The 18456-nt window shown below is 36.4% G+C and overlaps 1 protein-coding gene across 1 annotated transcript in view; it reads left to right on the plus strand.

The window, feature by feature from the left end:
• The first annotated feature begins 7715 nt into the window (after positions 1-7715).
• FAM171B (family with sequence similarity 171 member B) overlaps positions 7716-18456 on the plus strand; it is a 36319-nt gene continuing 25578 nt past the window's right edge. The window contains exons 1-2 of the mRNA XM_042948674.1: positions 7716-7823; positions 18210-18333. Coding sequence (XP_042804608.1) covers positions 7716-7823; positions 18210-18333 — 232 coding nt within the window. The remainder of the gene's footprint in view (positions 7824-18209; positions 18334-18456) is intronic.

Consider the following 18456-nt stretch of genomic DNA (forward strand, 5'->3'; position numbering starts at 1 on the left):
TATTTAATTCTAAAGGCTTTTCAGTTCATATTTAAGTGTTTAATCCATCTGGAATTTATTTTTGTGTACAGGCGTAAGATGAAATAATTTAAATCTTTCAAGTTCTTCAAAACCCGTATGTATTACATACTTTATTCTGTTTTTAGTTCCCAGTAAGCTTCAAGAAATATTAGAATTACATATGTATTTTCTCCTAAATTACTTTATTTATGAAGTAATCTTGCTTTCAAAGTTTTCAAAGTGAAAATGATACTTATGGAAAATGATCTCATGTCATACCTAGTACTGGTGTGAAAGATGCAGCAAGCAGTATTAGGCTTCGAAGAATGTTAGCGAAATTATTTTTTCACGTGGGAAATATTGTGTTTAGTGTCTGCTAAGGCCTGAAACAGCATCTATGTGTCAATGGATGAGGCTACCCTTTGATGTCTGAAACAAACAAACAAAAAGTGCTAAATTTATTGCTTACTGAGAGAGGGAGCCATGCTAGTCAGGCACAGATTTTCTCAGCAAAGCAAGAAACTGAACTCACATAATGTTCCTGGGGAAATATTGGATTCAGAGGTTGGGGAACTTTCAGAGGTGGTGATGGGATAACGTCAGTAGAAGCTGGCTTCTTTGAGATTTTTGCTGTTTGGTTGGCATACAGAGGCACTGTTATCGGAGTGAGTCCTTTCCTCATTGGCTGATGTTTGAGACCGTTGGTTATTGATTGGTTGCCTTACAGGAATAAGTTCAGTGAGCCAAGTTGTCAATGATTTGTTGGTTAAAGGAGCTTCAAACCCGTTCTGTGGTTCTAAGGCTATATAGAACTCTATATTGATTAAGGAAATTTAATGCTTGTTCTTGTGGCTACCTATTACCATGGTTGCAGAACAGTCTGTTGTAGGAGTGAGGGTGCCTTCTTTTATTCTTGCATATATGATTTGTTTCTAGAGTTGACTGCTTCAGAAATTGAATTATATAGCTTGTATAGAGAAACCTGTATTCAGATTTGGGAGTGGAAAAAAGGAGTGTATCTTGTTCAGTAATAAATATGTCTCTCTATATATACAGTTTGGCATTGCTTGAGATGGGGAAAAGAATTATATAGAAGTTCATCTAATGTTCTACAATATTCCATAATGGCTGACATCACCTTTTGGATGCCTGAATTTTCTGCTTGAGAAAGAATAATGTCTTTAATTGAGCAACACACTAACTTCACTACTTTTGTAGCAATGAGATGTGAGTGGTTTACTTTTTGAATCCTGTTTCCTCATTTGTAAATTGGGTTTATGAGACTTGAGATGAGTTAATAGATACAAGACAATGAAAACAATGTAACTCCCTGGGCAAAGTGTTCTTATCCACCCAGTGTTAACCTTTCTTGCTTAATAAATGTTTGTTGAATACATAACATTTCTTATTTGAACTAGACTTCTTTTTTATCCAGTTCATTCCAGATAGATTAAATGAAGGTTAAAATGTATGATTAATACCTTTGCCTAACAGAAGTAATAAAGACAAATGAAGTCTTTTTCTCATTGGTAATTCACAATTGTGAATCATTTATCAAAATTGACTTAATATTTTTGTAAATACTAATTATTCTATTGCATTATACTTATATAATTTGTCTTTCATGCAAAAGTATCTTATTGAGGTTGTTTAGTTTCACAGAAGTAAATAGCCTTACCAATTTCTTAAAGTAAAAGAAAAATGTCCAGAAATGCCAAATTATACAAGCTAAAATGTGTATAAAATATGTGTTAGCTTTTCTGGGGAGGTTTTAGTGAAGTCAGAGCATTCCTTAGAGATATTTTCAGAAGCTTAAAAAAATATTTACAAGTATGGACAAATAATACTAAACACTAGTATAATGTTCATGGTCAGGTGCTGTCTTAAGTACTGTATATTATTTCATTTAATCCCCCATTAACCCAATGAGGCATATCTATAGTCAGGTGCTGTTATTGTTCTCATTTCACAGATGAGATTGGCACAGATTGGCTGTGTAACTTGTCACAATCACTTTAAGTAGTAAGAGATGGAGCTGGGATTGGTACTCTGGCTGTTTGGCTTTTAAAATAGACCATACTGGGGCACCTGGGTAGCTCAGTCGGGTAAGTGTCTTAACTCTTGATTTCAGCTCAGGTCATGATCTCATGGTTTGTGAGTTTGAGCCCTGCATCAGGTTCTGTGCTGACAGCATGGAGCCTGCTTGGATTCTCTCTCTCCCTTCTCTCTCTGTCTCTACCCCACATGTGCGCTCGCTCTCTCTCTCTCTCTCTCTCTCTCTCTCTCCAAATAAAAAACTTAAAATGAACTGTACTATCTCTGTGGGAAAAATGACCCATGTGTATCCATAAAGTTAAAGCACAGTTTTGAAGTTAGCAGTGATAGTTCTAACAGTCATTTCTGTTTTCAAAAAATGTGACACAGGGAACCTGTTGATGTCCTTAGCAACATTTAGAAATTTAATTTATGGGAAATCACAAGCAACATTTTTGTGTATTTATGGGTACATGTATTTGTGTATGTGTGTGTTGTGGGGGTGGTAGTAAAGAGAGATCATAGATCCATCAGATTGTCAAAGGGATTAAAAAATCGCTGCTCTGGTATAAAGAGGGGGAAATCTCTTAAGTGGAGTTAGATCATAATGACCAGGATGGGCAAATTTGAAAGCTCATTTAATTTATATTTCTTTCCAGAAGGACAGTAGATGAATCTACTGTAATGGGTGCTTCTGTTCAAATGCCACTCTTTCTTCTCCATCCCCTTTTGGTTCCATTCTATGCTCTCTTGTCTGTAGTTCCTGCCCTCTGCTGGCTTATGACTCAGCATTTTGGCCCAGTCCATCTAGAATTTTCTCCCGTCTGCATGGTTTCTTTTGTTAAGGTCACAGGTGCTTTCTGATATCAGCTTAACTCTCACTTCTGTCAGGAACCATAATGGACCCTCGGGATCTGGCATGGTGTCCCTGCTCTTTGTTTCCATAGCATTTGAGGTATTGGAACACTTTGGGTGCTCAGTTGAAATGGCCTGTCGGCTTGCCTGTGGCCTCCTACTGAACTTCCTGGCACACTGTCAAGATCTTGTGCTATTTGGCTAAACATCAATGCCTATCACCTTGATCAACAAGTATCAGCTACTCAATAATTGTTGAATAAAAGAGTATTTTTTCTGTTCCCTTAGTCATTGAAACTCAAAAGTTTATTATTCTAAGTTGACCTCAATTGCAATATCGTATCAGTTGCCAGATGATGTTTTTGCTTCTGATCCTTCTTTATACTGCCTCTACTCTAATTTTGACTTTCTTCATTTGATCCTAAAGTATTTCAATAGCTACCTCCGGTTTCTCACTATCCAAGTCCATTTTACAGATTGCTCCCAGGGAGATCGTGCATGTCTCTCCTGATCTTGTCACATGCTTCTCAACCTGTCATTACACAGAGAATAGAATGAGATTCAGTCATTTCCCATTGTTTCCAGATTCCTTTTTTCTTACTTGCTACAACTGACTGTTATTCCCTTAACATTGTTGCATTTATTTACTTTTTTTTTTTTTTTTTTTTTTTTTTTTTTTGGAAACTTGGGTGCCCTTTCTCACGCTGTTCCATGTTACTTACATGTCCATACTTCAACTCTGTACTTCAAAATTTATCTCTTCCGGGATGCCTTGTTGGCTCATTTCGTTAAGCGTCTGACTTGGTTTTGGCTCAGGTCACAATCTCATAGTTTGTGGGATTGAGCCCTGCATCGAGCTCTGCACTGAGAGTGCAGAGCCTGCTTGGGATTCTCTGTCTCCCTCTGTCTGCATGCTTGCTCATGCTCTGTAAATAAATAAATAAATACAACATTAAAAAAATAAAATTTATCTCTTCCTTCAAGTTCAGCCTCAATTCATTCCTACTTGAAAACATCCCTCATTTAGAATTCATATTTCCCTTTTCTGTATATAATTTGTTTATATTATTTTTGTATACTTTTCCCACTGGATTTTCAACTACCTCAGACTTGAAACTGTGTAATATTAAATATAATAACATACATAAAAATTTGGCACAGTTTCTGCACAAAGAAGGTGTTGAATAAATAGAAGTTATGGTATATTCTCCCTCTGGACTTGGCACTTCATCTGATGCCTGGTCAGGATGCAATGAATGTTTACTCAAGTGAGTTTAATTGATATCTGAAGTTCAAAAATATTGCCATGCTACCTATAGGCCTTTCTTTCACACAAAATACATACTGCATGTGCATTGTCATATCTGCTTTGTCTTTTAAGATCTTTCAATTTCATGTTAGTTTTTCACTGAAAAAATAAATTAATGAATGATTCGTTTTGCTTAAAATTTCCAGGTCTGGCAGTATATTGGCTATCTACTAATACTAGGCTGCATCTTGTATATGTTGTAGAATTCATGCTGGGCTAATGCTTTAGGCACTCGATGTTTTTGGTGTAGCACCTGAATTTCCATTTACTGGTCAGTATTCCTCTCAGATGTCTAATTACCAGGAAAAGGCTACTAGAGTGTCAGAGAAGCATTGGAGAAAATGCTGGACTCATTCTGTTTAAATCTAACCACTCTCCCAGCAGGGTGGGTCTCATCTGCTTTAACGAAATGCTGATAGTAGGTTTCAAACCCTTTCTAAAAGACACGCTGAAGCATGTGTCTGGCAGGTTCTAAATAAATTCCATTTTCTCTTTATTGATTTCAACATTCTTTGCATATAGAAAGAAGAAAGAAAGACTCTGTAAAAGGGAAAATGGATGTTTTATTAAATCCTTTTCATTTGATTTTACTGTGAATAAAGTCCATGAATTCACCAATGCAATCCCAAAACAACCAAAGAGGGTATGATGGGCTCCTGTTATTCTTACGCTGTTGTTCGTATATTTAATTTTCTTCATAAGAGGCTCTCTCACCCTACCAAGAGGTATGAAGAAAAAACAGGACAAAGCAACTAACAATGTTGGGAATAAAAGGTAAACTTAAAGGACAATAGAATGATTTTGAAACTTTACTGAATGTTGGTTTTCACCTTAACTCCCTGGGGTAAGGGAGCAGTCATGTTGATGATATATCAACTATGGTAAAATGAAATATGAATACTCTACATTTACAGTATAAATGGATGTAACTTTCTGGAAAGCATTTTAGTAATACAAATCAAGAAGCTTTAAACAGTTTATACTTTGACCTATTATTTCTCCTACCAAGGCAATAATTGAAAATTCAGATGAACATTTATGTACATGGATTTTTAATTAAAACATTATTTGCAAATGTGAAAAATAGAAATGACTGAACATACACTAATAGAAGAAAGTTAAATGAATAATAACCTATAGAATGTTCTTCAGTAGTGAAATGTGGTAATTTTGAAAAATATTTAATACTATTGATACATGTTCACAATACAATCTTAACTGAAAAACCCAGCTTATAACATTCTTTATTGGCTTATTTTTTTTTTCTTTCCTACGTATAATGCAAGCTCACTGTAGTAAGTCATGTCACATGTTGTAGCAAGTGAAATGGTATTCTGTTCCCTCAGCGACCCAATTGATATAGTTAATATTAATGTGGTGAGTTTTTTTCATACCTTACTTCATGCTTATATAACCATATACACAGTTACACACATATACACAATGTAATCTTAATTTTGTAAATCTATTTTTTTAAGTACTGGATTAAGTATTTTCAAAGTACTGGATGGAATCCAAGTTACTTCTGAGAGGTTGAATTAGGAAATAACTTATTTTCCTCTGTTTTTTCTGTATTTTCTATATACAACATTAAAAAAGAAGAAAACTAATGGAAAATATTGAGTGGTGCCAAACCCTTTTAAATAATGAGGACACAGAGGTGACTCAATCAGTTAAGCAGCTTACTCTTGATAGCAGCTCAGGTCTTGATCTCAGGGTCGTGAGTTCAAGACCCATGTTGTGTTCCATGATGCACATGGAGTCTACTTAAATAAATAAATATGAGGACCCAGAGATAAGGGATTAGAAAATGGCAGCTATCGGTGATTAAAAAACACACACACACAAAACCTAAACAACTAACAATAACTATCAGCAGACGCAGCCACTAAGGTTAGGTTTTTTTCACATCTGTGTCCTATATCTCCGATTCTCTGGGGTGCTCACGCCTTTAGGCGTGTGCAACAGGAACCACCAGCAAGCCCTGGAGTAAATGGGCATGCCCATTTCAATCCCAGATAAGTAATTTAAATTCTTTTATATTAAAAGAGACAGAACAATTGAACTGAAGAGGATGGCTTTAGGTCATATCCCTGCCCCTTTGGGATATACTTATCCTTTATCCTAGGTCAGTGGTTTCAACCTTGGCTATGCATTAGAATCATCTGGGACCTTTTAAAACTGTGACTCCCTGGACCCCATCTGCAATGATTCTGACTTAATTGGACTAGAGTGGGGCCTGGGAATACAGCAAAAGTTCCCCCAGATGATTTTAATGTTTACCCAGGTTGAGAAACCATGTCCTAGGTCAAGGGAGTCGAGTGTACTAGAAACGGTAACAATAGTGACACTTTATGCAAACTGATAATCTTGAGGTTTTGTAAGATTTTCATTTAATATTTCACTTATTTGTTCATTTAAACAATTAGGCATTCAAAAAAGAGTTAAGTAGACACATATGTGTTTACAATAACACATGTGTTTTCAAAGAACAGTTGTTTCCTGGAATATTTATAGTAAGACAATAAAGTGTGAACAGGCACTTTGTAGAAAGATGTACATTCAGAATTCACATATGACTCATTTCTTGCTTCATAACATTGTTAACCAGAATAGTGTAATTCTACAGTTCTCTGAACTCAAACACTCTGCATGCACTTTTCTTGGTACCCTCACTCTTTCCATTTGACTCTTTCATGTACTTATTTGAGGGCAACTAATTTCCTTTTACCTCTCACAGTGACCAGTATAGACCTTACATATAGTAGGTACTTAATAAAACTGTGTAGCAAACAAATACAAAGACTCCTAAATTTTCTTTGTTCACAGATCCTTTAGTGTCTCAGTAATTTTTTGTGTGTGTGACCTAACAACTTAGTAGTCATTTCAAGAAAAAAATACTTGCTAATTACTTAATGGGATGTATTTGTTAGACATGGCACAACTTCTCAGACTTTGGAATGAGATTGAACACTGCATTCTTCATTTCCTGTTTGTCATTCATTTTCATGCAGTATTTGCATTTTATCAGAGCAGTCACTGAACACCCAACTTCACAAAATGGAATGGCCTTGATTTGAGTGTAGTACATTGAATCGTGGGCGGTCTCCAGTTTCTGCGATGTCCAGAGGATGTTATTATCGTGCCTGCGTGGAATTTTACCCCTCTGAATTTATGTCCCCTCTGTTGGCTTTGAGCACAGTTTGGGAACTGTGGCCCCAAATCTTGGGCTTTTGATGTTTTTGTTTTGTTTTAGGTATCACGGAAGATTTGTTTCCTAAATATTTGTTGATTATGTCATTGGCTTTAGATATTCAGTTGCTAAACCTCTGCATACATTCTAAGAGAGGAGATTAATCACACTATTTCTTTGTAGCATTAAGATATGGAACCATTAAAAAGAGGTACTTAAAAAAAGTGCTTAACTAGATTCAAGGCACTGTACTAATAAGTACTTTACAGTACTGTATTCTTTGATTCTGAGTTGTCTTTAAAGTTTTAATTCATTTTATACACAATGGTAAAGAAAATTTTCCTGTTTGCAGGAGGGATAGATAGGCCGGTCTTTGGGCAGTACTGGACAGATCCCCTGGCAGGAGATGAAGGCTGCTGGCTGTCCCAGTTGGTACAGACAGTTGACCTACCTTAAAGCCCAGTCTAGAGAAAGGTGTTAACAGGGATTTTAGCGATGAGTTCTCTCTTACTCCAGGTCTCCTGAGTCAGAGTTGTGCAGCTGAAAATAATAATCACACTCTACAATTATTTAGTTTGGAGATTTTACATCCTTTCTAGAAACTTGGTGGGGGGGGTAATTTTGGGGGGACATTGTCGGTTTGGTATACTAAATCCTTTTTCAGGATGGTATATAAATAGCAATAATTTGATTTCTTTTTGGCATGCATGACATAGTCTTCTCTAGATTTCATAAATTATACTAATTGGGAGTACTGAAGAACACTGCATCATTAAATTGCAAAGGAGGCTATAGTACTTTGTGTTCAATTTAAGCAATTTATACTTAGATCATCCCCAGCAGGGTATTGTACCCAAGCTAACACATCCAACCCGATTTCCATTGTTTCATCACTCTTCCCTCTCATGAATGTTTCTCTAAAGTTGTTCTTGTCTCTCCCATATATTTGAAACACCTAGGGGAAAACATGAGCTACTCAAAGATTCCTAACGGTTATTCCTTTTAAGTAGCAATGTATTAAGAAACATAAGTCATTGTGAAATATATACAATAAAAACTTTATATTAAAAATATTCTTATTTATTTTATTATTTTCCCAAATGGGGTTTTTCTAGTAGTCTTTTTTTTTTCACGTAAATTACTTTGTTCCATTTTTACTTCCAACTTCAATTCTGGTTTCTTGGTAATCTACTGGAGTATTATCCTACAAATTAAAGTTGAATAATAATTGGTGGAAACTGATCCTCATATAATTGCTTAAAGCAACAATGGTTGCCCTAACAAAAAACTTGTGTTTTGAAGTTCTTTCTCAATATCATGAGAATGAATGTATCTGTTGAAAGAAATTACCGAAGGAAGAAGTGGTAATGAATCAAAGACCGTGCACTTAGCTTGAAGTACATCACTTACAAATAGTCTGTGTGCAGAAATGATTGCTTACCCATCTCCTTGTCCTGCCCTCTACTTCAAGGCTTATCTACCTCAGTGGACACATTTGCATCCTCCCTTGCAGTTAAGTAGTTCTGAGCCAGTGATCTTACTTAGTGGTATCAGAGGAAGGAATTCATTCACTAACTCAATCATTCATTCAAAAGTAAGGATTGTTATTTGAGGATACAGGAGTAAATAAAATGAAAAAGTCCATGTTATAGAGCTAATGTTCTAAATTTATTTTTGAGAGAGAGAGTTAGAGTGCAAGTTGGGGAGGGGCAGAGAGAGAGGGAGACACAGAATCCGAAGCAGGCTCCAGGCTCTGAGCTGTCAACACAGAGTCTGATGCAGGGCTTGAACTCACAAACTGTGAGATCATGACCTGAGCCGAAGTCGGGTGCTTAACCAACTGAGCCACCCAGGCACCCCTCATAGAGCTAACAGTCTGGTAGGGGAAACAAAATGAACATAATGAGTAAATTATATAGTATGTAAAGAAGGTATTATGGAAAAATAGGGTGTGAGGAGAGTGTTAACACAGCAGAGTTGGTTGCTCAGTCCTTGCATGTGTCCAGTGGGGCCTGCGACCACGATTGCTCCTTGGCTAGATTCTGGGAATGCGGCCCTTGTGATGTTGTTTGTGTTACTGATGAATGCTCCTGTATATGCCTGGAGCAATGGGGCATGCTCTTTTAGCTTGTCAGGCAAGCCCCTTTCTCCACCTCAGTCTGTGTTAGGTACCCAGTACTTCTGTGGCAGCTGGGACCAATGCCTTTTCAAACAAGTGAAAAACTGATCCCTAACCTTTCCTCTCTGGATTCTAGGTTCTGTTGCTCCACATTTAGTGCCTCCATATATGGCATACTTTATTTAAAAATTTTTTTTAACTGTTTATTTATTTTGAGAGAGAGAGAGCAAGAGGGACACAGCATGTGTGAGCAGGGGAGGGGCAGAGAGCAAGAGGGAGAGAGAGAATCCCAAGCAGGCTACACACTTAGCCCAATGTGAGGCTCGATCTCACGGCTGCAAGATCATGACCTGAGCTGATCTCCAGTAAGAGGCTTAACTAACTGAGCCACGCAGGCACCCCTGTATACCATAGTTTGAGTGAATTTGTGAGTGAGTGAGGGAGTAATTGTAAGTGATTAAGAAGCAGGATGAAAAATTGGGAAGAAAAGATCAAAGTCAGGATGAGAAATACCTGTGGAGTGAGTTGGACAGTATGTTTTAGGAGCTGGAGTCAGACTGACTTATTTGCCTTGAGGAAAAGGTCTTTTGCATGATAAGAAGGAACAGAGTCCAAGTGCTAATGGCCCAGCCCTCTCATTTGTTCCCTATTGAGTCGTCTGCAATGTGCTTATTCTTAAATTATAAGGATTCTTTTTATGTCATTCTTTTCATTAGTTTTGGTGAATCATACTCATTGAAGCCCCTGATTGAAATGAAGAAAATATGTATTTTATTTGCTTTATAGCATGTTTCACCTTTGGAGATAATGTTCTTAATCTAACTCTTTGATTTCTTTTTAGATTTGACATTTCCTCTGTAATATTAATTTACTGCAAATAAATTTGTTTCTGTTTCAAACAGGAACAGATTTTTGTTTGTTTGTTAAACTCCAGAGCCAGTTAGAATTTTGGATCTAATCTGGTACTTAAGCAATCAGTGAAAAGGAGACTTTTTTATTTTAGCGAGTTTTGTTTTTTTTTTAATTCAGCACCCTTTTGTTCCTTTAAAAGAAGGCTATGTGTCCACATTTGAAATGCCAGAAAGCGTAAACTGTTGCAGCCCTTTCCACTCTGCATTACAGAATGTGGAATCATATGCTCCTTTCTCTTTACGAGCTTCTTTGTTGTCCTTGCTTTTTTGCTGAACTTTCAACCCTCCTTCCAACTCAAATAGGGAAATTGTGCTGGTACCCTGGGAGAAAGAGTTGTCAAACTATGTTGGTATTATTCTGTAACAGAAGTAAAAATTTTAATTTTAATCTTTGCTGTAATACAGTTGCATTATATTTATTAAGCAAGTTTTGCTACTTCTATATTATTCTCTAGTCAAAATTTCCCAGTCAAATATTCTTTTGAAAAAGAAGGAAAAATATTAGTTTCCAAAAGGAAAAGGAAAAGGAATCTTAATATTTATTTGTTGCTGTGATCGTTGCAATAATATATTTCTCACTGGGTAACTGAGATTAAACTCAAAATTTTACCAAATAGTGGGGTTAGAAAGCTGGCTGTAACTTCAGGTGGCCTCTGTGGAAATTCTACAGTTATCATTCTTTCCCTGGTGTTTGGCCACTTTTGATCTTCTGTGTCCTCCTCCCTCTACCTCTCTTCCTTTATTTCTCCTCTTTCTCCTACTCTCCTTCTCCCCACTTTTCCTCCTGACCTTTATTCCATTCAGAATACATATTCTAAATCCCTTACTAAACTCCAGCAAAACACAAGGCTGAGTTTGAAATGCATTGATTGTGGAGAAACTTATTCTCACAGAGAAGACAAATAAACAGAAAGCAAAGCAAAGGCCAGAATATATCATGTGCCATTAGACTAGCAGGTACAGAAGAGAAGTTCCCATCTGACTGAAATAAGAGTAAATTTATTTGAAGAGGGGGTGTTTGAGCTAAATGTTAAAGAATGGAGTAGGATTTTGGCAGGGAGAGATGGAAAAAAAAAAGGGAGACTTTTCAGTAGAAAGAAAGAAATGAATAATGTAGCAAGAAAGTGGGTTGGTCTTGGATAGTGACCCTTGACCCATTTATGTGACAGTAGAGCAGAGGTCTGCAAAGTTTTTCTGTAATGTGCCAGATAGATCATTTTAGGCCATATGGCCTCTGGTGCAACTATCAACTCAGCTGTTGTAGCGAAAGCAGCTGTAGGCAATACATAAATGAATACTGTGGCAGTATTCCAAGAAAACTTTATTTACAGTAGTAAGTGGTGGGTCAGAGTTGGCCTGTAGGCTGTCATTTGTCAACCCCTAATTAGATAAGGCTCGAAAGGAAGGTGATGGCCAGATCTTAGATTTTGAATGCCAGGCTAAAGAGTTGGGAATTAATTTATATTCTTTTTAGTGAAATCATGATTGTTACGTCTCTACTAAAGGTTTCAAATACCCAGACATTGGAATTTGGGGCCAGATGTTTTCTGTGTACATTTTAAGATATTTATATAGTTAGCGCTAAATTAAAATTTCTGTGACTGGATATCTTGTATGAAAATGGCAAAGTACAAATAAAGCCTGATTTGGGTCATAGCCAGAAGTTTGTCATCTTTTGGGTTCTCACCACAAAGTCTCTATTATAATGGACCAAAAAGTCAGATTATGGAAAACAAGCAAGAATGAATGGGCAGGCCCTTTAGAGATCTGAACTCAAAATATCAACATTCTCCCTGTTCAAAAAATGATAGTGTGAACTGATTCTAAAGTAAATACTAAATCCACAGTTTTCGATACTTTTTAAAACTACTTTATCAATGTATGATTGACATGTAAAAAGTTGTACATATTTAATGTGTATATACTCCATGAGTTTGGAGTTATACTCATGAAACCATCATCAAAAAATGATAGTGTGAACTGATTCTAAAGTAAATACTAAATCCACAGTTTTCGATACTTTTTAAAACTACTTTATCAATGTATGATTGACATGTAAAAAGTTGTACATATTTAATGTATATATACTCCATGAGTTTGGAGTTCTACTCATGAAACCATCATCACCATCAAGGCATCAAGACCATAGATGTACTCATCACCTTGCAAAGTTTCCTCCCATCCCTATTAACAATGAATTTTTTTTGTGGTAAGCACTTAAAGATTTACCCTTTTAGCAATTTTTAAATATATAATACATATTATTAGCAATAGGCGCTATGCTGTATAGATCTTCAGAACTTATTTATCTTATAATTGAAGCTTAGTACACTTTGACCATCACCTCTCCCTCCACTCACCCCGTGGCAATCACCATTCTATTCTCTGCTTCTATGAGTTTGATTACTCTGGATTCCACACATAAGTGAGATCATAACATTTGTCTTTATGTGTCTGGCTTATTTCACTTAGCATAATGTCTTCCAGGTCCATCCATATTGTTGCAAATGGCAGGATTTCCTTCTTTCTTTCAGGTTGAGTAGTAGCCCACTGTATGTATATACCACATTTTCTTTATCCATTTATGCAGTGATGTGCATTTAGGTTGTTTCCATATCTTGGCTGTTGTGAATAATGCAGTGAACCTGGGAATGAAGGTATCTCTTTGAGGTGGATACTTATCATACAGATTGTCATCTACATAGATTCTAAATTAATCCTCAAGGCAAGACTGTTTCTTAATGTTTTTATCCCTAATACCTAGCTACTGCAGATCTGGCCCAAAGTGAGCAGTCAATAAACATTTGATGAATTTATGTAGGTGAATATTTCTAATTGTTCCCAACCATTTTATTCCACTATATTTTTGTGCTCTTCATTTTTAGTCTAGTTCTCATCTGAATGCTTAAACCTCAGTAAAGTTTTAACATTTATTTTATTGTCAGAGTATCTTATACTTAAAATTTGATCTGTGATCTATTTATAAAAGCTTTATAAACCTACTGTGTTTTTAGCATTACATTCATAGAGAGAAAAATGTTGCATATTAAATGAAATTATTGTAGATGTTTGAAATAGAAAAGAAGGGGGCTAGTTTTTGTACAGTAGAAATCTGAAAATAAGGTACAACTCTATGGATACAGTTGTAACCTACATAATGGTAACAACATAATAAGATGATGTCAAGTTCTTTTGAAAAGAAGTGGGGTTATAATTTATCAGCTCACCCACTTCAAGCTCTAGATGTCACCCAAACAAATAGCTAGCTTTATTTTTCTAAAACCCCTATTAGACTGACTCACTCATCTATATCTTATAGCAAAATCATAATATAGTGTTGGTTCTAATATGCTTTTTCAAGAGCACTTCTTTATGTATAGAGTACTCTTTTGAATTTTAGTTATTCTCATTACTTAACAATGCTTTTAATTATATGATAGTTAATTTTTTCCCCAGCAACCTTAGGACTGTGCTCATTGATGTGTATTTTATTTTTACTTGTTTCTCTCAACATCTAGATTATATGTTTTCTAAGGGTGCAGTTGAAATCATTTGATATTGAACCATTTTTAAACTAATCGTGACATATTGAAAAGAAGATTATGTGGGCAAGACATAATGATTATAATTAAGTGACAGAGAAAATAATAAGTGCATGAAAAGCTGAAAAATGCAACGGAGAAGAGTGGATAGATTATGGAGACAAAAGCACCTGTGGTTGAAAATTATATGTTTAATCGCGGAATCTGTCCCATTTAAATGCCAAAGTATTTTTGTTGGATAATTAGTAGGGGGATTGTTATGGAGATTATATATACATCTATAACATCTGGTTGCCAGCCCTGTTTGCTTAATCAAAATGTTAACACCATGGAAATCAGAAGTGTCCTATTTAAGTCTTGGGCAGGCAATTCTTTATTCTTGTCCTTTTATTTGTAGGAGAAAGAATTGTTTATGCCCCTTTAATAGCAGCAAGCAGGCTTCCAGCTGAGACTTTTTGTTTTTTTTTTTTTAATGCTATTTTTGCTGTTGCTTATGCTGGGGCCACACAAACCCAGCCTAGGGATGGGGTGAAAGACTCATAGGACCAGCAAATTCTTCTCTGCACTTTCTTCTCTGCACTAGTTGGAAGGAAACAAGTAAGCTACTGAATATGGTAAAAACCAAATCCCTACTGGTTTTCAAGAAGAGATGTGGGGAGTAGAATGCATAGAACTCGGAATCAGATGAAACTGTCTGTGAATCCTGCCTTAATTGTGCAATTCTAGCCTTAGATTCCTTGCCTTAAAATGGGGGGAAAGTCTTGCAGATTTGTATCAGGATGAAATTGGACAACACGGATAAAGTTTCTCGCACTCAGCTTGGTGTGTGTGTGTGTGTGTGTGTGTGTGTGTGTGTGTGTGTGTGTATGTGCATGTCATAAATAGCATTAGTTTTTTTTCCAAATTAAGCTAGAGAGGACCCTGCTGGTCAGGGCTACATTATGTCCTGAGTCTAATAGATCTAAGGAGCAGAAATACGGGATCTCTTCAGAGGAACACTGATTTTGATCGGCAATATTTGACCTTTGCAAATCATTTTTTTCCTGAACTTGATAATCATTTTCTCATCAAATTTATTCTTTAACATAATTATTACATGTGGAAAAATAAAACCATCCATTCTGGATTAAAAAATGTTTTGGAAAACATTAAGAATCAAATCCAGCCTCAGAATGTCAGGAGCCTTTAGTGTGTCTTATTTTGACAACTGTCCTTTTACAGGAGGAGACAGAAGACACAGGTTTGGTTTTTTTATGAATTTCACTTAAGATCTTACTACACACTGGAGTTTGTCTATAAATCAAAGACTCTCAGAATTTCTGAAATTAATCATTATGGCAAAGGAATTAATCAGAATTCCTACTCCTGAAGATGCTGTTGAAGGAGCCATTGTGGGTACATTTGATTTGAATAAGACCCATTATTAAATTTTATTAGCGAATCTTAATTCCCTTTTAGTTATGTGCAGTCTCCCTCTTATATGCTTTATCCTGTTTTTGGTACATAACATTATCCTTCCTTCCTGTACCTTCTCTTACGAAAGATAGAGTTGCCCATTAAATAACACATGCTGCGTTTACAGTTGTATCCTATATCATCCAAGGTGCTTGCTTTGGAAGCAACAGAATCTGCCTCTGGCTACAAGGAATAAAGGGCCTCTGGGGAGGGATGATGCTACAGCTCACAGATCAGCAGGAGGAGCTGTACAACCCACCTCTGGAAGGACAAAGGGCAGGGAGACTTTGGAAAGCTCAGTGGGTAGGTGCTCCTAGACTTTCTAAGATGTTTCAGCTTCCGCAACCATTTGCTTCTGTGTATCTTCAGCCACATTTTGAGGTCCTGACAGAATCTTTCTGGCCCCCGTTAGTGAGGTACTTTGTGCCAGCGGCTCAGTAAATTTCATCTAGGGGATTAGGAGCTGGGCAGTTGGAGAAATTATTTTGAATGGGGCAACTATTTGTCTTCTACACATAGCTTTTATTCTAGGTGGACCTGTTCAAGGACGTTTAGTTTAGGAGGCCATCATGTCACATGTCTTACTTGTTTTTTATACAAGAGTTATATTTCCCATATGAGTTTAAGGCCATGGTTTAATGTGTGTGTCTGTTGGGGAGCTCCCTTTTTTCCTTTTCCTTTTTTTTTTTTTTTTTTAATATTGATTGATTGATTTTTGAGACCAAGAGAGTGCAAGTGGGGGAGAGGCAGAAAGGGAAGGAGACAGAGAATCCCAAGCAGGCTTTGCACTGTCAGCACAGAGCCTGATGCAGGGCATGAATTCATGAGTCATGAGATCATGACCTGGATGGAAGCCAAGAGTTGGACGCTTAACCGACTGAGCCACTCAGACGCCCCCCCCCCCCCGCCTTTTTTTCTTTTTAGTTCATGTTATATAAGCATTTCTCAGTAATTGCAACAATATATTCCTTGAATTAATTTTAGTAGCATGATCCCAAGACTCCCTGTTACATGGTGTAAAGATGGCTTTGCAGTCATTCACAGGGACGTGTTTCAGCTAACAAGACCTCTTAAAATGAGCGAGAATTGGAGCAGTTCACATTACTTACCTGAATTCTCATTTTTTCATTGGTAAAGTAGACTTGATATCACATATTTTATAAAAGTATATTGAGATTTTTGTGATAATATACATTCAAGGCTTGGCATTAGGAACATGTGTTTATCCACAGCCCTTCTTCATATTTTGATTTTAAATGTTACATGATTTTTTTTTTAATTTTAGAGTAATGCGCTGAACTTATAAAATGATGGGAAAATAAATAATTTGAGGAACAGTAGGTGCTAAAAACCAAGGCTTCGTTGACCTTTTAGTACCTGATGCTCCTGAATTTATTAAAAGCAATGATAGTAATGACTAGTCACAAATAATTTAACCTCCCACAAAGCTGCCTATTATTAAAAATGCTGAGAGGGCATAGGTATGGATAAATATCAGTAATATATATTTTGCTTTGTTTTCTATTCTCCATATATACATTTGAATGTATAGAGATTGTTGTCCTGGAAATTAACAGCTTTTTAGACAGACTAATGGAACCTCATTTTAAGGTATAGCTATCCAGAATATAATCCTCCCTTTTCTTTCCTTTTTCCCAATTCATTCTTCCCATCTCTTCACTCTAAACTGGGGTTAGGATTGCTTTTAAGAGTTGAATCAGGCAGGGTGCCTGGGTGGCTCAGTCGGTTAAGCATCGGACTCTTGGTTTTGGCTCATGATCTCTAGCTTTGTGAGTTCGAGCCCTGCATCAGGCTCCACACTGCACTGCTGTGCAGAGCCTGCTTGGGAATCTCTCTCTGTCTGTCTCCCCCCCTCTCTCTCGGCACCTCCCCTGCTTGTGCTCTCTCTCACACTTAATAAATAAACTTAAAAAGAAAAGAGTTAAATCAGGCAGTTGTAATGCAGTGGCTTAAGAGCACACATTTTGAGGAGAGATGGTCCCAAGTTTGTGTCCTGTTACTTCCATCTACTGAGGGTTGGCCATGGATGATTTACAAACCTAGCCCACAGTTACCAATATATATGATGAAGGAAACAATAATGTCTCTGTAATTAGGATTTTGAAGAGTAAATGGAATGATGCACTTAAAAATGAACACAATGCCTGACTCATTAACCCTCAACACATTTTAGTTCTTGTGGTTATAATTATTATTCCATATATTATTAACATTTTATTATCATACAGAAGAGGAAATATACTAAAAAATCTTTGTGTCTAAATAGATAATAGTGTTTGAATAACATTTAACTTGAATTTTAGAGTCTTGAAAGGATCAGAGCTCTTTTCTAGCCTGCTAGATTGCATCTTTTCTAGGACTGGGTGATTACTGCAGTAGTTCGATTTGTATTTAAAATGTCTTTGTTATGGTCCAAAAGCAATTTAAAATCTAGTTTATTTTTAACAAAGTTAGAGTATATAAGGTGTAAGAATAGTTTGGTAGTAATATTGCAGCTCAGGCAATGGTGACAAGGATTTTTTACCTGACGTGCTATTCTTGTGAAAAAATATTTGGAGTGAAATGGGTTTTTGCAAATGTATACCCGCAACATCAGTCCTCATGAGTTATTTCTTACAGATGACTCTAATGTTTGTGAAATGGTCTCCAACTGTGGAGAAATAATTTTTATTATTAATGATATTAAGTGATAGCTAACCTCTGTGCTGAACACATTATTTGCATTATTTCATTTTATTACCTCAAAGTAGTTACTATTCTAATTTTACAGATGAGCAAATGGACTTTGAGAGGTAACTTCCCCAAAGTCACACATCTAGGGAACGGCAGAGATGGGCGTCGACTGACTCCAAAGCCCATTAATAGTGGAAGAGAAGGCATCTTTGGCAAAGGTGGTAAAGTTGTGATACAGGCTTTACAAAGGCATTTCCATGGTGATACAAGTTTTGTTTATGAGACATTAACATTGGTATATCCATGAACATATTGTCAAAGATCTATAAAGCTGTAGGTTTAAG

The sequence above is a fragment of the Panthera leo genome, chromosome C1 (assembly GCF_018350215.1).
Source record: "Panthera leo isolate Ple1 chromosome C1, P.leo_Ple1_pat1.1, whole genome shotgun sequence".
NCBI lineage: Eukaryota > Metazoa > Chordata > Mammalia > Carnivora > Felidae > Panthera > Panthera leo.